Source organism: Podarcis bocagei (assembly GCF_964188305.1).
Source record: "Podarcis bocagei genome assembly, chromosome: 4".
Taxonomy (NCBI): domain Eukaryota; kingdom Metazoa; phylum Chordata; class Lepidosauria; order Squamata; family Lacertidae; genus Podarcis; species Podarcis bocagei.
The window spans coordinates 65439722-65463192 of record NC_138128.1 but is presented as its reverse complement, the minus strand read 5'-3'; the positions used below and the strand labels follow the sequence as shown (position 1 = coordinate 65463192).

Genomic DNA, 23471 nt, shown 5'->3' with positions numbered 1-23471 from the left:
AGACAGAGCACCTCTGAGTTTTATTCTGCTTTGCTTGTTTGTTATTGACAGGGGCAAGAAAGCTGGACATGATGTAGACTTTTTGATCACAGTTCCAGGATCAAGTCAGGACGATGAATTGTTACACCTAGTGATTGACTTTTGGAAAAAGCAGGTAGGACAAATTGTCGTAAGATCACTGTGTTCAGCACTCTCAACTTGATGAATGTAGGTAGATGTTGAATACTTTATCTGCTCCGATCAACACCCCAGAAGTTATTTTTCAATCACACTTATTGGCTTGTGCTAATTTGTGAGGGGTGCTAAATAGAAAAGGGTACTAATTGCATTCTGCTCATCTTGCTGTTTCTTGACCAGAGATACTTAATTGCTCATTTGCTTGCCAGAATGACCAGCAGAATCTCTGGGTTGATACATGACTACATTCTTTCTCTGAAATTTATTTTCTAAGTAAAATCCAGTTGTACAACACTATACCTCTGACTCAGGTTGCAGTGACATCACTAAAATGCCTCAGGTCACTGAATGGGGAGCCATGATATTGCTTATAAGCCTTATGGTCTATATCAGTTACATGCATTTTTATTAAAAGAAAAAGGATGAGTTATTGAAAATAAAAGGCAATGTAGGAATTGAGCAATAGTGGCATCAGAGGGATGTGGGATAAACAGAAGGGATGGTCTGAAATGGCCCATGATGCAGCAAAACAAAGACAAATTTGGCTGAAGACAAATCAGAGTTTGGTCAGTGTCTGGATTATGAGTTTCTATGAGTTTCATAATACCATGAATTCAATATAAGTGTACCTTAATGCAATAAAAACAAAACAAAACAGTCATTGTTAGACAACAATACAAAATAGCATACTTCTAAATTGTCCAGTTTTTTTTTTTTAAATGCCTTTTAAATGTGTTGCTGGGAAGGGGAGGTTATTGGGTGTTTTTTTTGTTTTATTATGTATTTTGTGTTCTCATTTTGTATTTTTATGTTGTGAGCTGCCCTGTGATCTTCAGATGAAGGGTGGTATACAAATTCAATAAATAATAAATAATAATAAATGATGTAACTATCAGATACAGTGGTACCTCGGGTTACATACACTTCAGGTTACATACGCTTCAGGTTACAGACTCCACTAACCCAGAAATATTACCTCGCGTTAAGAACTTTGCTTCAGGATGAGAACAGAAATCGCACGGTGGCGGTGCAGCGGCAGCAACGGGAGGCCCCATTAGCTAGAGTGGTGCTTCAGGTTAAGAACAGTTTCAGGTTAAGAACAGACCTCCAGAACGAACTAAGTTCTTAACCCTAGGTACCACTGTACTAGGAGAAAGTTTTGTTTTGTTTTGCTGTGGAGGCAGCTGCAGCTGGGGAGGGAGGACATAATTAAACCTCCCCTCCCTGTGTGAGCCTCATCCAGATTTGCCCTTTTGCACTTATGTTTGAGTTTAAGAGAAAAAGCACATGCATAGCTGCAGGCCTATAGTTTGATCCACAGTCACCATTTTAAAGGCATGTCACTTTTGGAGAGTGGCTAAAGGAAATTTCTCAAGGACAGTAGCTTCAGACTTTTTTATATTCTTCTTGCCTTTTGTAACACTGCATTTCTCAGCAGAGTGCTCATAAATTTTACTCCTGTATTTCTTGGATGGCTTACCAAGATGAGACTCCTTTCTGCTAGCTATTCTGTTTGCATTGCATTATGAATAGCCAAGGGTGGGATCTCCTCTATATCTATTATCTCTCCTAACCAGGAGAGAATGAATATCACTACTGTAATTCTTTGTTCTCTCTTCCCTCTGGATATCCCCTTTGAAGTGAAAGTTGCCGTGCTTTTTGTTAGAGTCAAGCTGCCCCATTCTGTTGGTCTCTACTGAGACTTAGTGCATCTCTCTGAAACTGAAAACTCGTCTCAGGAGCTGAATCTGCCACTTTAGCTCTGGGTCTCTGATTTTATCATCACATTTCCTGATTTGAGTCTGTAATGGATCTGCTCTCTCTGCTAATTTAGCCCTCAGGCCCACTTTACAACTTCTCAGTAAGTTGCTTGGGGCTGCTATATATTTTCTTATCAGGATTGTCATTACTCAAGTCATTACTTCCTCTTTGAACTCACCTGAACCTTCCACCATCTCAATGATTCTCAATAGATTTCCCAACTGCTCTGTCTGTTAAGTGCAGTGGCGTAGCGTGGGTTGACAGCACCCGGGGCAAGGCAAGTAATTTGCGCCCCCTAACCCGTGGATTTTAGCACTCAAGTGCGAGCGCGCCCTCGGATTTTTCCGGTAACACTTGACTTTATAGAATCATAGAATCGTAGAGTCGGAAGGGACCCGATGGTCATCTAGTCCAACCCCCTGTGGTGGTGATGATGATGATGATACATTTTATTTATACCCTGCCCTCCCCAGCCAGAGCCGGGCTCAGGGCGGCTAACACCAGTAAAATTACAATAGAAACATAATGGGGGGAGGAACCAATTTAAAAATACAGGTTAAAATGCAATTTGAAAAGCAGCCTCATTTTAAAAGTAGCCCACAAATCAAAACTGTAAGGGGAGGGAAGACATAAGGGTCCCACTGAGTCCAAACCAAAGGCCAGGTGGAACAGCTCTGTCTTGCAGGCCCTGAGGAAAGATGCAGGACCACGCAGCTGTCCCGTGCGGGGATCGAACCTGCAACCTTGATATCCCTATTTCCATAGGGTTCGGGTTTCCGAGTGGCTAGGGAAACCAAGCTGGATGGGGAGGGGAAGCCACAAACATGAGTCTGACCAAACTGCGGGAAGCAGTGGAAGACAGGAGTGCCTGGCGTGCTCTGGTCCAGGGGGTCACGAAGAGTCAGACACGACTAAATGACTAAAGAACAACAACAACAACAACAATAATAATGTATGAAGTTACATTGAAAGACCTACATTGGCTCCCTGTACATTTCTGAGCACAATTCAAAGTGTTGGTGTTGACCTTTAAAGCCCTAAACGGTCTCGGCCCAGTAGACCTGAAGGAGCGTCTCCACCCCCATCATTCTGCCCGGACACTGAGGTCCAGCGCCGAGGGCCTACTGGCGGTTCCCTCCCTGCAAGAAGTGAGGTTACAGGGAAGCAGGCAGAGGGCCTTCTCAGTAGTGGCACCTGCCCTGTGAAACGCCCTCCCACCAGATGTCAAAGAGAAGAACAACTACCAGACTTTTAGAAGACATCCGAAGGCAGCCCTGTTTAGGGAAGCTTTTAATGTTTGACGTATTAATATTTTTTTGGAAGCCGCCCAGAGTGGCTGGGGAAGCCCAGCCAGATGGGCAGGGTATAAATAATTTATTTTTATTTGACACCCCCCAAGCCAAGGAGATAAGTAACTCTACAACTTCACAAGTCATCTGAAGGGAAGTTTTTTTAAATGTTTCATGTTTTATTATATTTTTATCCAAGGTGACTGGGGCAGCCCAGTCAGATGGGAAGGGTATAAATAATAAAATTATTACTATTATTATTATTATGGAATAGGGCGTCTCAATTTTCTTTGATGAAATGTTGCAAGGTATTCCGATTAATGCTTTTTATAGGATATTGGACACGGTGCGAGTTTATGGCTGCCAAGTATTGGCCTGAAAGGAAGCGCAGCCGGCGTCAGGGAACTGCTGGAGGATGGAGCTTGCAAGTGTTAGAATGCAAAACGCGGACAGGTTCAGGCACGCAAGAAGGTGGGGGAAAGGGGAGCCCGGATGGCTCAGTTTAAGAGCACGGCGCTGATAAGGCCAAGGTTGCAGGTTCGATCCCTTGTAGGGGGGCAGCGGCGTATTACTGCATTGCAGCGGGTGGGACTAGATGACCCTCGGCTCCCTTCCAGCTCGACAGATTATATGAAAGCGCATGGAGCGCGGAAGTTGCATTGCAAGTAGTACGCAGGGGGGGGGCGCAAGGGTTGCAGAGAGAGAGAGGGAGGGGGGAACTGGCCCTCCGCTGGACAACTGACCCGGCCGGGCTCTGTTTCCCAGGGAAGCAAGAAGTTGCAATCCAAAGTTGCAGAAGCGCCCTGCTCCTTCTTCTGCGGAGGGAAACGCTCCTGCGGAGGCGAGAGGCAGCGAGGAGGCGACGAGGTGAGGCTTTTGTGAGGTAGGGAGAGGAAAGACGGGGGAGGGAACCCAAGGAGGATTTGCACGAGAGGGAATGAAGGGGAAACGCGCCTCCCACGCGGAGCACTTTTCCCCGGGAAATGCACGGGGTGGGGTCGTGGCTGATCCGTGCTGCGCGCTCGCGTCATGCGGCCCAAAGTGCTGCAGGATCGCCAATGCAAGACCCCCTTTTAAAACCTCCCCCTCCCCCAGCTCTGGAAAAAAAGGGGGAAGGGGATGGCGTCAGGGTGCGGAGGCTGCCCGTGCCCGGCCAGGCATCGGTGGCGGCGTCAGCGCTGCTGCAGCGGCTGCTCCTCCTGCGAGCAGTGAGTGGAGCGCAGCCGCAGCGGCGGCGGGGGCGCGCGCGCGCGCCAAGGCGCAAGGCTGGCGGTGGCGGCGGGGAGCCCGGCGGAGGAAGGAACTTGTCCCTTCCCTCTGGACTCGCGCCCCCCGCAGATGTTGCGCCCGGTGCGGCTGGCACCCCTGGCACCCCCCACGCTACGCCACTGGTTAAGTGCTCACCATTTCAGTATTACAAGGCTGAACACCAAGTACCTTTCAAAGGTCCTACTGTGTGCTAAAGTTTTTCTCTAATTTCAGAGATCCCCTATTTATTTGAGTTGGGCTCTCTCTGTTTTAGCCTAAGGAATTTCTGGTGCTGCTTCTCCAACAGTGGCAGAGGCAACAGGGCAGGTGGACTGGCCACAGGAATGTAGCATCAGTTATGTGGTGGGAATGTGAAGAAATCAGAGAGTTCTGGGACATTGTATATAATGAATTAAAGAAGATACTCAAATTCCCATTCGCAAAAACACCAGAGGCCTTCTTATTAGGGATAATGTCAACTAAAATCAAGAAAGAAGTAAGGCCACTCTTTATGTACACAACATCTGCAGCCAGGATTCTGGTTGCAATGAATTTGAAGAGTTAAATTACACCTACAAAGTCAGAATGGCAGGTAAAAATGACAGAATACATCCAAGTGGCAATAATGATGGGGAGAGTTAGAGGGTACTCAATGCAGAGGGTGAATAAAGAATGGATAGTATTTAAAGAATATTTGAAAAACTACTATGATAGCAAAAATCTCATGGAAGACCTTGAATGATTTTTGTAATGTATAGATAATAAACTAAAGAATTTTTCTCTGAAGGAAATTAAGGAAACAATAACATGATACTGTGTAAAAAATAACAAATGAGATTCAGTTTTTTTGAGAACAATCGAAAGTTTATTTTATCTTTCTTATCTTTAGTCTTTATTTTCTTTTTACTTTTTCTCTATTTTTCGATGTATTTTTCCTTTTTCCATGTAGTGTACATGCATAAATTTTAGCATGGTAAATTTTTGTGTAAATATGTGTTGAATGTTTAATAATTATTTTTTTTAAAAGGAATGTTGTATCAGCAACTTCTACCACCCGAGGCGGCTGCTTCTCCATGCCGCATTATAGGGGCAGTCCTGTATAGACCTCATTTTAAACTGACTGTAATTCTCAAAGCAGAGACAGATGGGTGCCAACAACCACTGTAGAAAGAATGTGCTTTCAGCACTTTCAGCACAGACTTAGAGATGCATGAATGAAGATTTGAGTTGAGAATGAAATATCCAAGCCAAGGCCAGTAAGGCAGAATATGTGATAACATAGTGATCTGTCAATTGGGAAAGTTGAAATCAATTATTCTCCTGGGAATTTCCATGGTTTGTAAAGCATGAACCTGCTGCCTCGCTGCCCATTCTTTCAGCTGATTGCAACCCTGTTTCAGTCCTCTTAAGCCCTTTCCCTACCATCAGGGCTGAAGGAACTGGCTGTCAACAAATATCAAAATGCGAAAAAAGACAAAAAGACCTATACTCTCCCTGCCTTTTCTGAAAAGCATCTTTGATTGCTATGCAAATGGAAAGCATGCTTTTATACTTGTGACAGCAAGCCTGTCTCTGTATTCACTCCTTTCCTGCTTTCGTGCAACAACTTCAAAGCCCAAAACGCATCAAAAAGAAAGCCACTAAGGTCACAGTGCTGACTTTCTTTCAGCTGTTTTCTTGAGAAAGAATTCTGCAGCATTTAACTTGTAAACAATGAATAAACCTACCCCTCCCATCAGTTCAGTAGTTTGGAAGCATTGCTTTTCCTCAGCTGAAAGTTTAACATTGTCACATCCTCTTAAAGGCAGTTGAAAACAAATGGAGTAAGTCAGGCCTATGATGCTTTTTGATGTGGCATCATTGGGGATAAGCGAGTCTAGGAACAGAGGCTAAAAAGGGGCCTCTCAACTTAAAAGCGTAACAATAAAACAGAAAAGCTGCATTGCAATTGATGGATTATCTTTTACAATAATGCTTTTATAAACATGCCACATGGGCCTTATAAAATGACTTTGCTGTGGGCTGCCATCTGGAATGCTATAGACCAGTCATTAGTATATATTGATGCACTTTAAAGCAAATGTTCTTCCATCCAGTGATTTGGGAGATGCCAGGAACTAAGATGATTGGATGGCATCTTATATGCCTCCTTCCGGCAACTCTGCAGCCAAGCTGGTGCCAAACGTATTGCTCTGCTTTCCTTTGGACCACATCAGAGAGGCTGAGAGTGGGGTCTCGTCATATGTGCAGCCCAGGTCCTCTGTAATACTGTCCAGGCTTGCGCCCCAGAGAGGTCACTTCAGTGCCGGTAACGCAGCAGAAACGACATGGGAGACAGCAGTAACGAATTACTGGTCTCTGCAGCCACAGCAGGCACTGTGATTCTCCAGTGGTTTCACTTCACCCTGGGGGCACACTCCATTGTCTCTCAATACAGACAGATGCCAACAACAAAAGCAAATGTTGATCGAGCCTTCATATTTGCTGTTATATTTCAGTGCATAGCTTGGGATAATAACATAGAGGCCTCTAGGAGTTGGTGTCACAATCAGAATACCCCTGTAGAGGAGGTCTGGTGTAGGAGAATTATATGTCTTTAGTAAAGGGTGGTAGAGAAATGAGAGAGAAAAGATTGTGGCCCTGTCCAATCTTAGCCCTGACCCTACCCATAGTCATCATGACCCTCTGATAGGGTACCCTTGAAGGAATACAGCCCTCAAGAGCAAAAATGTTGCCTCTCTGCTCCCACTGTCTAGCCACGCTCTCTCTTGTCCTGCTTTTATGATCTGTACTACCAGGCTCCGTCGCTCGAAGGAGACATTGATCTGTCTCTCCCCCACTGCACGCTACATATAATGTGCTTCCTCAGAACGGAAATATGAAGCATAATATCCAAAGTAATCACCATTGAAAGTCAATGGTAGTCTTGCATCTGGATAATGTCTTTTGTTTTGTAAGCATAGCCCTTGGCTTCAAATCAATATCTTGAGTCCTATTGGAAATCTATAGGCTTTTAGCTATTGTCTTCAGAGTACTCTGAAAACAACTTCGATTAAATGTGTGTCCATGGAGCTCTTTGAGCTTCAGCGTTGTGGATTTCCACGTGTCAAAACTGCTGTATATCCTTCTAAAATCACTGGAGTTATTTCTATGCCACTGGTGTAATATCACTAGGGCTACCTATATTCAGGCTGAAATAATATTTGTCACTAAGGAAAACTGAATTCATTTATGAACTTTGGGTAAATTTGTATAATTTCTCTTATTTTACATAGTCAGCAATGGTATATTTTGTGTTTCACCTGCCTTTTTTATGTTTCTCATATTGTATTTTATTATTTTATCGTAGCAGCAGCAGCATTGATATGGGCTACCTTGATATCCATTTTGTGGAAAAGCAGGATACAAATATACATGGGTTCTTGGAATTTTATCCTATAATTGTTTAACTATTGTGATTAAGAAGAAATGTCTGGATTAGCATGGTTTTATCCTTAGGTTTTTTCATCTCTGTGTAAATTGCCCTGCCTTAAATTAGAACAGGTTTTTAATTGCAAACCTCCTTGGGGTGAATGGGTGGGAGGAGAAAGGGGTCTGAAAATCTAGTGGTGCTAAAAAACTCTTTTCAGTCATCTTAATAGTTTTACTAGCATAGACTGAAGGCAATATTTTTTTTCCTGCAGCACAATCAATTTTGGATAAAGCTGTAACTTGGTCACTGAAAACAAACTCTTAAATGATAGTTTGGGATTTGCACATTAGATGGACCCTAAAATTATGCAGTTTGTAATTTTTTTCAGCCTAATAATTTTCTCCTGTTCTTGTTGCTAGAACAGTGGTTTCCTGCTACGTGAAACAATTACAGTCTCACTCATGCCGACTGATTTAGCAGCTGTCTAAAGATGGATGCATTTGTGCTTGTCAAGCTATGCTAGAAAGAGAGTCTAGGTCAAATCCTCAGCTGGTATGACTTGGCACAACGTCTCTGGGAGCCAATGGAACGTTGTCATTTTACACTCGCTGAGGCCTGGCATGCTCTAAGATGTTGTGATGATGAACGATGCCTCTCTAGGCTTTTTTTCTTTTAGTGTAAACTCTGCTGGGTGAGGGCTTACAAAGCAGGGCCAGTAGTATATCAACTGCTAATAATTTATCATGTCTTGGATGGTTAATACACCTGCATTTGCTGCAGCAATTGAAATGAAGAGACAAACACAAGGCTCTGCGATGAGAATGCCACAACTTCATTGAGTATGATTTGTAAGGCATTCAGGTCAAGATAGCCAGTACAAGAAGAAGAAGAAGAAGAGTTTGGATTTGATATCCCGCCTTTCACTCCCCTTCAGGAGTCTCAAAGCAGCTAACAATCTCCTTTCCCTCCCTCCCCCACAACAAACACTCTGTGAGGTGAGTGGGGCTGAGAGACTTCACAGAAGTGTGACTGGCCCAAGGTCACCCAGCAGCTGCATGTGGAGGAGCGGAGACGCGAACCCGGTTCCCCAGATTACGAGACTACCGCTCTTAACCACTACACCACACTGGCTCTCAGGGGAGAAACTAGCTTGCTCCAGCTAAACCACTAAGTTTCCAACTCAGGCTCACCACATGGGGTCTGCCTTCATAGTTTGTTCCATTTCATTTAAGAGATAAGTGAGCATGGGTTTTCTCAGGAGCGTCCCTTAGGGTTGGGTAGGCTGGCCCCTGCCAAGGGTGCAGGCCCAGTGTGTGTGTGCATGCAAAAACCAAGCCTCCCCACTCTGTCTCAGAGTGGCTAGGACCTCTGCTTCTCTGGGTGGCCAGGTGAGTCATGCAGGCTCCTCTGGGTGCCTTGCTGGAACTCTGTGCCAAGGCCACAAGAGATAGCCCCCCCCCCAATACAGCTCCTTTCCAAGGGCACAAGGCACCCTAGGATCGACCCTGAAGTTCCAGCTTCACTGCTACCTTGGAGCTTGCTGGACGGCAGTGGCAGAAGGTGCACCTGAGTCCCAGATTTGCCTGTCCACTGGAATAACAAATACTGCTCTTCACTTGTCATTTTTGGGGAGTTTGCATCAACTCCAGCCTTCTGGCTGCTTTCTGCCATTTCTTCATAGCACCCTAATTGCGACTCTAACTTTCCCTACACTTTGAGTTCTCTCTACCCAATGCCATTTGCTAGTTTTACATTATTTCTTTTTTTATAAAATATTTATTGAGATTTTACACTAAACACAAGTCTCCTCAAAAGCCAAAAATAATCAAACCAACAATTACACATACAAAAAAGAAAAAACAACAACCGACAGCTAACAAGAAAGTTACCAAAAAAGAGACCTAAAAAGAAAAAAGAAAGAAAAAAGAAACAGAAAAACAGTGTGATACAAAGAAAAATATCTTAAAATAATAATAATCCATTTTTCAATATCTTTAAGTTCATTTGCTTATTTCCTTGACCTCCTCGCACCTCCCCTTTTTGTATTCCCGTTTACAAAGTCCTTTCAGCAAATCCTTACCCTCTTTCATTTATCTTTGCTCTATATTCTTTAGTTTTACATTATTTCAACTCCACCTCCCACCCTTTTGCTCAATCCAAAGGGGAGTACAGACCTGGTTAAGTGTACATTTTACAAAATTTGTTATGTTTCTGTGTCGTCAGGTATTTAGGATTCATTCTCTTCCCTTAAGTTTCTGTTTCATTGGTGCTCTTGAACTTGTGAATGTTCCACCCCCCTGCATAGAGCAGCCCATATCTAAAAAACCCACATTTCTATTAATTAAATCTGTATGTCACCTAAACTGAAGCTTCTAGGTGAGTCACAGCAAACAAAATAGGAATGCAATTTGAAATCCATAAATACAATCGCATAATAACATCAGTATGCCATCTGTCCATTATACAACACTTTATGAAATGGTTTTCCCATCCCAAACCTTAAAAATAGACCACAAAACCCTAAAAACATAATACAAAATGGCTGAAACAATTTCAAGTCTTCACAAAGGCTGTAAGGTGATTTGACATATTCTGAACGGCACCCTATTAGTCTAGATAATAAGCCAACCCTGCAGTAGCTTCCAGAATTTCATTCCTCAAAAAATGAGGAACCTTTTCAATGTTTAAACTAGTGCAATTGACACAAAACTGGCAATTTTGACAAACAGTTGGTTCATATAAGAAAAAACTTTTCATTTTTTAATGTTAAAAAGTCTATCCAAAGGCCAGAAATACTGCCTTGTATTAACACTGAGCAGAACAATTGAACTCCATGTTAAAATGGTCTGTATGATAACCCTCAGCTAAAATTTAAATCTGGCATATAGTCCTTTGCAAGTGTAGGAATATTAAAATGGGGGTGGGAGTAGAGAGAGATGCTTGAGGAACTGACATAAGAGTGTTGTTTATTTCATATTCTGTAGACTACAATGCTCAGATTACAGCATTTTAAGATTTTCACGGCTAGCTGCCTTCACAAAAGGCCCCATTTGTAACCTAGAGAAGTGCTGCTTCAGCTGTGTTATGTGAAACAAGGGTATTGTCCGGTGCCTCGTCAAATTAAGTTAATCAGAAACATTGTCTCAATGGATATATCCCAGGCCTTGATTACTGTTTAGAAGTTGCATTCTGACTTTGAGTCAGATTTCAATTGCTTGCTGAAGTCAGCATCCGTGTAACTGTTGCCTAATTGCATTTTAAAAAAGAAAAGAAAAAGGAAAGCAATGATATGGTTATTTGCAGGTTTCTAGCCTTTGTGTGTTCTTACTTACTTCTACAAATTGCTAAGCCATTTAATGATAGGGAGGCAGTAAAGAATAACTTAGAGGCATTCATTCCCAAAATGCCTTTCTCATCATATTTGCCGCACAGCACCATCCGCAGATTCTGAAACCGTATCCACTTGAGTTTATATTATTAAATCAGCAAGGGAGAAAGAATGTTTCATACCTATGTTTTATTGCTAACTTATTTAATGGCCTATAATTGCCTGGATTAAGGGAGTGAAGTGCTCTCTGGAAGGGTCTAAGCCACAAAACTGGAAGATTCCTGTAATGAATGAATCATTTCAGGGGTTTCTATCTGCAAAAATGTGGTTAAAATTTAAAATCACAGTGATGGGATTTTGCGCTAGGAACAAGTGGGAAGACTCAGATTTGTGGGATCTGCTTTGTTTTTTTACTGTCCAGAGTCAGACCAAAGTACAGTGGTACCTTGGTTTGCAACCGTTTTGGATTACAACCGTTTTGTATTACAACCACGTCAAAACTGGAAGCGTTTGTCCCTTTTTTGGGGGGGGATTACAACCAATTTTGGGGGGGAGGCCCCATTGGCAAAAGCACGCCTTGGGTTACAACCTTTTTTGGTTTACAACCAGACCTCCGGAACGGATTATAGTTGTAAACCAAAGTACTACTATAGTGGGTTGGGACAGAACCAGGTGATACTTCAGGGGATGGAGCTAATTACATATTGCATTCCATAAGTTTGGAATGATCTGCATATATAAAGTTATGAACCATCACCTACAGATTTGAAATCTAATTTAAAGAGGGAAGGGATGGAGCAGGGAAGAGCTGTTTGTTGGCAGGAACATAGGAAACAGCCTTATGTCATTTGCCCATCTAGCACAGCGGTGACTCTTCCAACTCCCCTGGCAGCAGCTTTGCAGGAACACAGCAGCTTTGCAGAAACACAAGCAGAAGAGAGATTGCCCATCTGAGGCATCAGAATGCACTCCAACATGTCACAGGAAAGAGATTCAGCAAACAAAATTCAAAAGCAACAGCAACATTGCAGCAGATGACAAAAATGGGTAGAAATGGCTCAATAAAGGTTCTCTTGAAAACCCCACACATAGAGCACAACTTGCATCCTGCTAGTAGAATAGTGGTAGTTGCCAATATGCAGGTGATTGGCATGGATGTATTATTCTCTCTTTTGTAAACTCAAATGTGAGAAATAACAAAGTGACTTTCGATAAGTTAAAGGGCTGTAAAAATAAGAAATGCATATTTTTACCCCCCCCCCCTCAAAAATCCTTCTTTTCCACCACCACCTGGAAAACTCCCCATGGCTCCAAAATTTCCAGAAAAGTTGTGTCTCTAGGTCAGCAGTTCTCAACCTGTGGGTCCCCAGATGTTGTTGGACTACAACTCCCATCATCCCTGAGCTCTGGCCTTGCTAGCTAGGGGTGATGGGAGTTGTAGTTCAACAACATCTGGGGACCCACAGGTTGAGAAAGGCTACTCTAGGTGGTGTTTGAAGAAGGGAAAGGCCCCTTCATCTGGTGGGAACTACTGTAAATGGTCGTTTAGATTGTTGTTCTGCTTTCCCTTTACCCATCCACTCAGAGCGAGATTGCCCTTATGGTTATGGTTGGAGGAGGAAGTGACCATCTCAGCTGGAACAATGGAAAGCTGGATGGAGACGCAGCTCATTAGGCTGTTATGTCTTCTCTTTCGCCTCCTCTTGGGGCAAGATGACTCTTAGATAGTCGTATGGTGGTTCTAAGACTTGCTGTCCATCGAGCATTAACCTACATTGCTAGTCTTCTGATTTCAACTATTAATTAATTATCTGAATTGTGTGTTCTTTCTAGGGATTGGTCTTATACTATGATCTCATTGAATCTACATTTGAGAAGAAAAAGCTGCCGAGCAAAAAAGTTGATGGTTTAGATAATTTTCAGAAGTGCTTTATAATTTTAAAATTACCCAAGGGAAAAGTGGACTCTGGCAACTCTGTTATATCAGTTGCTTCTGCTGAGGAAGGAAAGAAGGACTGGAAAGCAATTCGTGTGGATCTTGTTGTAAGCCCCTTTGAACAATATGCATTTGCACTCTTAGGATGGAGTGGATCTAGGGTAAGTAAGCTCCTTTCCTTAATTTGAAATCTCAGCCGAAATTCTGATATTTGCAGCATAATAGGAAGATCCATATATCTGAACAATATTTCATTTTCTAATTGTTTCCCGTTGTCCACAGTGGGGGTTATTTATTTTTAAATGTGTATCTTATTCTTCTACCAAAGAGTTGAGAGTGCTCTTTTATTTTCTGAGTAGTCTGAGAAATAGTGACCTGATCAAGTTTTGTCATTGAGCTTTTTAGTTTATTGGGGATTTGAACCCAGATCACCCTGGTGCAGGTTCAGTTCTCTGTCCTTTACACAGTAATGGTTCCATTCTAGGTTGTGCTAGGTGTTAAGAAATTGTTTATATTGTTAGAAAATGCAGTTGTTAAAAAATCAGTCCTAATTTTAAAATTAATCATGAATCTTTGGCACATTGGAGATTTGTGGAATTTGAAATATTTCAGCAAATGATGAGCCATCTGGGACCATTCTCTAGACATTTCTTTCCCCTGAGATTGTGGCTAACATTTCCCAAACATTCTCAAACAACCATGAGAACTACAAATGTACTTCTTTGAAAAGACAGCTGAGTATTGTTATCCTTTTAAAAATGGAATTTCTAGTTTCCAAGACCCCTTAATGAAAGCACCAGAACTGGAAAACCCTAATGTCTCCCTTTCCATATTGCATAGTATTCATGTTTGTGACAGAGAACCTGATATGTCCCATTACTGCTCCTTTCAAGAAATAACAGATATTAATGAGCCCCATCAAACTCTATGGGACTTATTTCTGAACAGACATGCACTGGAATGCTATATAAGCCTGAAAACAATGCTATGTTCAGTGTGTTCCTTTGGCAGCAGCGTGAATGCCTTTAGGCGGATAGCTGCAGCCAAGCACTTTGCAAACTTCTGTGCTCACTGGAAAAGTGCAAACACTTAAGCTTTTTAGACTCAGACAAATTGTGTGAGTCACAAGCAAATGGAGTCCAGTATGTGTTTAAATTAAACTATCTCTTCTTATAAAACTATAACAATCGGCAAGGCAGTTAGTATCAGACAAAGCTAATGTGATGTAGTATTACATGTCAAAAGACAGTCCCTCTGGGTGAGCATCCATTATGGAGCTCGCATGAACTGCAGGCTACATTCATTACAGAGAAGAGGGTAATGTATGATCGCAATTTCATATTTCTTAATGTTATCTGTACAGTAATGGGATCCTGACAGACTTCCTTGTAGATGGCGACTTTGCCTTCCCCATTCTTTTAATGCCGGCTCTAAAGGATCAGTCTTACTCCAGTATTTCAAAGTAGCCGGAATTGATGGAGATCTGTTGAATGCATCAATTTCAAATCAGGGAAGTGTGTTGCAACACAAGCCTTTGGTAAATCATATGCTGTGAATGCATTTCCCCCCCCTTTCCTGAAATCGGAAAACACCATTTCTTCTTAAAAGGTGTCATTTCAGCGAGTTTGAATTTGGAGATTCATTTTGGCTTATTATCATATCGTTGCGACTTTTCTGTCTGTGTAGCAATTTGAACGTGACCTGCGGAGATATGCTACCCACGAAAAGAAAATGATGCTGGATAATCACGCGTTATATGATAAAACCAAGGTATTCTCTCTCTCTCTCTCCCCCTTTCAAATGGCATTGTTGAATTCATAAAGTTTCCCTTATGTTGTGTGCTGTCTGTCTTGGCTCAACCCAGTCGTATCAAACAGTGGCAACCAATTCTTTCAGTAAGAATGTTAACTTCCAGAAAACTCTAATGGCTGCCAATAGACCTCTTATTGCTAGGTTAATTAAAGGTCAGTAAGCAATTACTGTGAAATATTTCACAAGAGCAGCAGTATGCAAAAAGTGCAAATAAACTATATATTTTTATTTATGTTTGCTGATGCAATGGCCACACTTCAGTGATTTCGCAGCTTAATAAACTGAGATATAAATAAACCTCCTGCATCCACATGCAGATGATTCACTCATCCCTTAGCCAAAGAGGGAAACAAGTCAGAAAGCTGCAGTTAACTATAGTCTCCTGCTATACTGAAACTTGGAAATTATGGATAATGGCTTCCAAATAAACCAGGATATGAAGCCATGGTTTAAAATTGGCTGGATAGCCTGGCTTGTTTGGAAGCCATTAAGGGTTGTTCCCAGTTTTGGATGCAATGGGAAACCATAGTTAACTAGAGTTTTCTAGCTTGTTTCACTGCTTCTGCAAAAGGAGGGGCAATGAAGCTATTTGTGGGTACACAAAAATCCTTCATATCATGGCTACCTCTGATGAAGTCTGATCATCCAAATGAAACCAGCGACTGATAGCTTTCTTTCTTTCAAAAGTTGGACCCGTGTCTGTTTTGCCGCCCACTTCTAAAGCATCTGTTTGATTTCATGTTGGGGAGTGAAGCTCCCCTTCAGGAAGTAATCATAGTTTGGAAAGTGATTGCTTTGCCCATCACGGATAAATTTCACTTAGCCAACCTATGGAAACATTTTCATCTGATTTAGCTAAATGGATTTGAAAACCGAAGCCTTGCCATTCAAACATGTAGTTAGATAATAATAGCTTTTGAATAGAAGCTGGAGCCTGAGAGAAGAAAAGGCCCCTATTCTCATTTTCCTAGTTTCTTTAATCCTCAAGGGAATATATTATATGAGCTTACATTGTTCTTGCAAACAGAGACTTAAGTAATTATACAAACCTCACACAAAGAAGCGAGATGTACTCTAATAAAAATAGAGCAAAGCCTAGAGAATATTCTTGAAAGGCCAATAGTGCAGTTTGGCTGTTGAAACACAGGTAGTCTGAGAACTAGAGGTAACATACTCTGAGGAAGAACGGAGCATAACAGAACTTTCCTCAATAACCAGACCTTTGGCCTTTAACTATCTATGACCATTTAGAAGTTGGCAGGATGTTTTTAATGTATATCTTTTCCCTCTTGGATTTAAATGTATCTATGTGAGGTTTTCTGGTCTGGTTGGTTGGTTGTAAGTCGCTTTGGATTTCCCTGGGCAAGGTAAAGTGACTAACAAATTCAGTGAATAATAGTGATGGCGATGATGTTTTCTATAAAGATTCTATAAATGTTTACTTCAGAAGTCAGTCTCCAAGTGATATTTACTCATAGGAAAATGTGCACAGGGTTGCAGCCTTTCTCTAATATTAATGAAAATAGGCCACATCCCACTTACAACTTGAAAGAAGCTTGTAAGAGGTACAGTGGTACCTTGGTTTTCAAATGTCATCTGTTCCGGAAGACTGTTCGAGTTCTGAAATGTTCAAAAACCAAAAACTCAATAGCCGGCAGCTAGGTCAGAGGATCTTGCATTCATCGGAAGCTGCGTGGCATGTTCAACTTCTGAGGCGTGTTCAAAAACGGAAGCATTTCCTTGCAGGTTTATGGCGTTCGAAAACTGAAATGTTCGTCAATGGAGATGTTCGAAAACCGAGGTACCACTGTACTCATTCGGGTTGCTCACAGCTTTAGAAGACAGGATGTGTTTTACATCACAATCTAACCTAGTATCCTTTCAGGGCTCATCCTGGCCCACATTTTACGGATGAATCAGAGCAAATGACAACCTATGGAAAATCCTATTGCCATTTGCTCCAATTTAGCGGTAAAACACAAGTTTTCCCAGGAAAAGAGCTGGGACAAAGGAAAACAAAAACCCCCTCTTCAAACATGGAGCTTTAAAGCTTGCACTGATGCCTAGAAATGTGGCACTAAAGGAAGTCTGGATGAACCCTCTATAACATCGACCAGGTAGGTTTTTCTGGGTTCATGAGTATGAAGGACAAGTAATAGCTGACTAAACTGGATGTCTAGCAGTGAGACATTTAGGGAGAGCACTGTTCTTATGTCTTCACGTAGAGATTATACCCTCCATGCGCTGCCTCCAGATACTGTAAAACGTTTATTTCCATTCACAGTGCAAAATTGTATACTCTAATTCCTTCTCTCTGTGAAGGGAGGACGTTTGATCCACTGCTGCTGCTATCGAGTGTAACATTTGTTTGTATCAGATTAGTTTCATAGCTTGGGGGGGGGAAGCATTTGCTTTCAACACTGTAGGACCCAAGGTTCTCCACCCCCACCCCCCAGCTAAAAGAATCATAGGTAGCAGAAGTAGGACCTTGGGGAGTTGCTGGCTTCTTCTGTGTAAGACAGATTCATATATGCCATCCGAAACTGGTCCTCTGGCTTGTAACGTATGAATATGGCCTGTAACTCTCCAAAAGGCTTTTTGGGTTCCAGGCGGTGTTTATGTTGCTTATCTACTAAAAACAAACAAACAAACAAATAAACAAATAAATAAATACTCCTGCATTTTTTAAAGGCAGTTGCCTTTCCGTAGGAACACAGAACATTTTGTTTCATACTTGCTTTTATTACAAAGAAACTCTAGAAGTGGATTTGCTTGCCAAGTTAAAGAGGGGCTTTTAATGGTTCTTTGCAAAACTGGATGCTCTAGTCTAGAGTTTGGCAGATGCTCAGCTAAAATTATTTGGTGATAACAGAGAGGCAGTCAGTCTTGAGAGAACATCTTGATGAATTAAACATGGTACAGCTGCAGTGTTTGCTTTAGATGTCTGCAGTAATGACTGGATTAGCCATAAAGTAAACATAAAGATTCCAAATTTATAATATTGATTTCCAATGTGATTGGTGTTGTTCACATAGTCATTACTACAATTAAACACTGAGTCATTGTAAACAGATGCACATTCTTTCACTTACTAAGTGCTTCCCCAGCTTTTATCTCTCTGGGCAGAAGAGCAATTTTGCATTCAACTCTGGGAATTTGTTTTTCTCTGCACCTGGCCTGCTTTAGAAACCAAGTGCTCAGATAATCTCAGCTCTTCCTCCAAAAAAAGAATAAAAAAGAATGACCATGCATTGTTTTGCATATTAAAGCTTTCTGCACAGCAATCCAGTTGGTAACTTTAATTGCTAGAGATTCATAATTGATAGGTCACTTTTACATGGGCAATGTATAAATCCACTTAAATCTGAAACTAATTAAATTACTTTGCACACAGAATTCTTAGCTGTGCTGTGTTTTCACTTAGGATAAAAACATAGAAATCCCATGTTCAGCACAAAAGGTTGTGATAGAAGCACCTGTGAAACTGTGAAAACGTTAACAACACAAATCTAACAGTTGTCAACCTGTTAGCTGACAAATCCACCAATGTGGTGGGCAGTATAACTTCTTATAAGAGCCTCCGCTTCTGTTTTGTCTACTTGCCACGTTTTCACTCCAGCCACGTGATTCTTTAACGCCAATAAAACCAAATCAGTTCACTTGGGGCTTGCAACAGGCTTTCACATGTCACAGTGAGCCTTCATTCCCTTTACAAGTCAGCCAGCTATGACTGCCATTGGCTCAGATATTATGGTGTTTGTGATATCATTGAACCACGGGGACACACAACTGACTATATTGGGGCAATGGATTGTGCGTTCTGAGGTCCACGAGCAACTTTTGTATAATTAAAGCTTGCTGCTGCGTGTTGATACCAAGGGGATCCTGATAAAGATTGGTTTAAAGAGCCTCAGAGCCTTTTGCTGTAAAGGGACAGACTTCTCTAAGCTGCTTATAAAGTAGAATAGCTAACTAAAACACTGCTTCAGAGTTATAGAAAAACAGTAGCTCTCATATGACTACTGTATCTTAAAATGTTTTAGCTATGCTTTCCTTTATCTACATGCTATGAAGCTCTGAGGTGCTAATACTCTTGTCACAGTTGGCATTTTGGGGTAATTTATCTGAAATGAAAGTACATCTGAAAAATGGTTAGATAATTTCATCATGATCATGGGCACAATCCAGTGCAGTATCTTGTACCCTTCTACACCACTGAGTTCAACAGAATTTAAGTGCATATAAATGTCCACGGTTAGTATCCCATGAGTATGAATATGTCCTATACCACAGACATGTTGCCGTTGGTTTGGAGAGAAAGACAGCAACCGTCTTTATCTTTGGTCCATGTTTTATCAATTTGTTTACTTGTTTATTGATTTGTACATGACCCTGGAATCTACTAGGGTGAAAAGCTGTGCATAAATATTTTGAATAAACACATCTTAAACTTTTCATTTCTTCTCATAGAACAGCCTTCTATGTGGCATCTACTGATCCTACACTAGGGCTTCACCTTTAAGAAATAGCTAAAAACATGCCCATCAGATGTTTGGTGAAGAAGCAGGAGCTGAAGCCATGTGCTTTCCCTTCCATTGGAATTCCAGCTTTCTTTGAACAATTGAACATGCACAACCCTGGCTTATTGGCCTAGAAAGAGGAAATGCATGTCTGATATCTGTTTACATGCACAATTGTGTATTGGTCTGGGATCTGATTGTGAATGCTCTTGGAGCCTAGCTAGACTAGGTCATGGATTTTACACACAACTTGTACCAGACTAAGGAAAAGGTGACTCTCATCAGATATATTAGTTTACATGGGATTTGGGGCACAATTCTTCCCTGCATAAACTCACATGCAGAAGGATTCCTGTATGCATACTTCTTCTCCCTCCAACTTTGCACATGCGCAGTCAGCTGACCAGAGTTGCCTGGGGGAATGAGAGGCCCGCACATACTCCCCATATTCCCATTCAGTCACCCACCTCTTCTACACCAAGTTTCTCATAACCATCTGCTGCACTCTATGTGCTGAGAGGGAGGAGCAAGGAGCTCTATTGCATTCTATGGGAATTCCTCTGCAGACACCACATCCTCCCACAGGGAAATACTATGCCCATGGGATTATATAACAATATAATATAAATATGGTGAGTATATAATCATTCCAAAGGAACAGGGGACTAAACCTGATGTGCTTGCAACATTTTTTGCCAAGAAATTTGTAAATACTTGTTATTTCCAACATTTGCTTGATAAATCAGTTTTATCTAATAAACACATTAGAGGTAATTTTTTCCATAGGATAGATATCACAAAAAAATCATTTATAGAAACATATAGGGCTTCATTAATTTATGATTCTAAAACTTGTCCAATGATCAAATGAAACTAGGGTACATAATTCTGCTTCATATTTGCTTCAAAGTGTATTCATGCTTAGACTGCTTAGAATAAATTCCACTGCATATTTTAGTACTGTTCCTCATGATTTTTCTCAAGGGCTTCGAGTCAGTGGCTTATGTTCTGAAAACTCCTTGTTCAATCAGAGTTTGTTATAATGTCATTTCAAAGAGTGATGGTTTTCCATCTAATTTATTTGTCGTTATATTTGTAGCTGGATTAAGGATAGATTAGATCTTTAAAGCATGCACTGTAATGCGAATATTTCTACAACAAAATGCCAGTTAAATGTGGAATTTACATTCGTTGTATAATATAAGGCCTAAGGCATGTCAAATTGTTTACCCCTGGAGTCTGTTTTATCAAAGTGAACATACATAAATATCTCATGTACAATACAGTGCAAAATTACCTCTACTCTTCTCCCGTCCAACACAAATTTCATGCCGTTATTTCATTTGCCCTTTCAGACTTGACCCAGTTTGCACATAACAATAAGCCAAATTTTAGCAAGTGTGCTGCTGCATGGTGAGAATATTTTTGCCATTTTGTTCTTTTGTTCCTCTGGTCCTGGTGCTGCTGCAATATGGTTTGGCTTAGCATTACATCAGAACATGGATTTGTAGTTTGTCTTCCTCCAAACAAACCACAAGCTGTAACCAAGGTTTGTTCTTGGCTCACCAAAGTGGATGTGATTTTCTCACTCTACACCAGCACACTTGCTTGTTCACACTAAGCCACAGTTCATGATAAGCAGACCCATTTTCCCCCCAACCCGTTAATCATTTTGAAGATCAGGAACTTAGTCCCAAATCTGTCACATTTGGCACCCACTTAGCAAATAAGCTTCAATAATTGGATACAATTTTTGCGCACTCCAGCAGCCGGTATAACTTCTGGGCAAATAGCTATGAAATAGATGAAGGTATGTATGCTTTAAGATGTCTTCTGAACAGGAATCTTTTACTTTCTTCATTAGTAAGCTATTCATACTGATGTCATTTAAATAAATAAGTATCAGTAAAGATAAATTTGATAAAAAGTGATATTGCAATCCTCTTGGGAAGAAACGTATTTCCTGGTTTTCTGTATGGCACCATACACATTGATGTTACGACATCATCATTGTCTTCATCATCATAATCATCATCTCAGGTACAGCAGCAACAATAGTGTTTAGAGTTGCTACTAAAATATTTTGTATTCCATCTAGCATTAAAGAAGTTGGGTAGAGCTTTCTGCAACCTGATTTACAAACTTGCATTACATTTAACTCAGCATTGCACCCATTAATTCACATCCCAAGGTATTAGTAATGCCTTTGTGGTCTGAATTTCTCGATTTTATTTTTTTTATGCTGTTCAGACTTCTAGAGGAAGAAGGTGCTGTTCTTCACAAAGCAGGGAGATTTGCTTAAAATCTCTAGCTCAGTATTATTTCTGGTTTTCTGACACAATTTTCATGTAGTTCTCAGTCAGATTGCCAATGGAAACCTTTAAAATATCTCTTTTTTAAAAAAGGGCTTGCTAATCTAAAAGGCATAAAATAAATGATACAAGACAAAGCTAGCTTTTCAGCTAGAATGTATAAAGCGAGCAAGGGATAGAGGTGGGAGAAGAGAAGAGGCAAGTTCCATAATAAGTGGTAATCAAATGGGTAGTCCTGAGCAGTAGCCAGAGCAATATATATGATATGGGGATCCAATCAAATTATGTTCCCACTCAGTTTTATAGACAGAAGCACTAGATTTGTCTTACTGGATGTTGCAGCTGTTTAATCTGTGTTGTATCCTCTGCAATTGAATAAAATGGGTAATAATTGGGAAAGTCTGTAGTCCATCCGATATTTCAATTGAAGACTAAGTATTGATGTTAATATTTGTGCAGTGAAATATCTGAGAAGAACATTTTCATCATGTTGGCTTGTGCTGTTGGGCCAACATACCTTTGAGTCCATGCCTAATTTTTCATCCATGATATTGCCTTGTCTAGTGAATTCTCCCTCCCCCAACCCAGTGTGTCTCTGCCTCTTCAATAGGATCTTCCTTTCTGTGCTTTTATTTAGGATTATTCAATCCTGAGTGCTTTAGGAAAATGCTGCCAAGTGCTGCAGACTCATGGGACTGGGGGACATGTAATTGAAATCAATAGGAACAAGAAAATAATCACTTAGAAGTGCTATTTTGGGATTTGTAGAAACGTGAATGTCAATAAGATGAGCATCCAGTTATTTGTGCTGTAGTGTTTGTTTTGCTGACATTTGATCACTTAGTCCATTCAAACTCATTTCTGATTTACCCATCTTTGGGGGGAGTCAAAAGTGTATGAACCAAGCACATCCCATTTGATTAATTACTAATTTTCTTTGGACAGCAATAAAAGACTGCATATAATTCCTGAAATATCTCAATGTTAAGAATGGGGGAAACCTTCAAGAGTGTTTGGTGTTGGGGAAATGTTTGGTGTTGCCTTTGCTGTTAATTTAATCTGCTCAAGGCTTCCCTATCTTGCATGCTATAATGTGGAACGGAATCTCCCTTTACAGCACAGTGGATAGACAAAGGGGATGGTTGATAATTGGTTATGCCTCCTCCTCCTCCCCCTGTGAGGGAAATGACATTGGTTAGGATCTCAAACGCAGGGGAGACCCAATAGTCAAAATAAAAAAAATTCCTTCCAGTAGCACCTTAAAGACCAACTAAGTTAGTTCTTGATATGAGCTTTCGTGTGCATGCACACTTCTTCGGAGACCCCAGTTAGCAGTGGAAACAGTTTTGCGGCACAATGCCATGCTGTCTTGCCAAATGCCAACTCCAGCTACAGTAGGAGAACACACCAATCTCCCAGGACATTCAATACAAGATCTCAAAGCGACTGTTTTATTGCAAAAGAATTTCAGAAACAGACTTGAAAGAGAAGTTGCTGAATTACAACTTATCACTAAACTGAAAACTATGGAGAGACCTGCTCTTAATAGAGATATTGGATTCCTGTCTCATTGCGCACCGACCCCTCTCACTCTCCAGGCTTCAGCGAAAGCCTGCATTCGCCCCATAGGACGCACACACATTTCCCCTTCATTTTTGGAGGGGAAAAAGTGCGTC

General features: G+C 41.1%; 1 protein-coding gene across 1 annotated transcript in view; it reads left to right on the top strand.

Moving 5' to 3' along the window:
• Nucleotides 1–23471, top strand: part of DNTT (DNA nucleotidylexotransferase) — a gene marked incomplete at its 5' end in the record, with an annotated part of 102101 nt that overhangs the window by 70490 nt on the left and 8140 nt on the right. The window contains 3 exons of the mRNA XM_081192397.1: nucleotides 52–154; nucleotides 13049–13312; nucleotides 14838–14921. Coding sequence (XP_081048523.1) covers nucleotides 52–154; nucleotides 13049–13312; nucleotides 14838–14921 — 451 coding nt within the window. The remainder of the gene's footprint in view (nucleotides 1–51; nucleotides 155–13048; nucleotides 13313–14837; nucleotides 14922–23471) is intronic.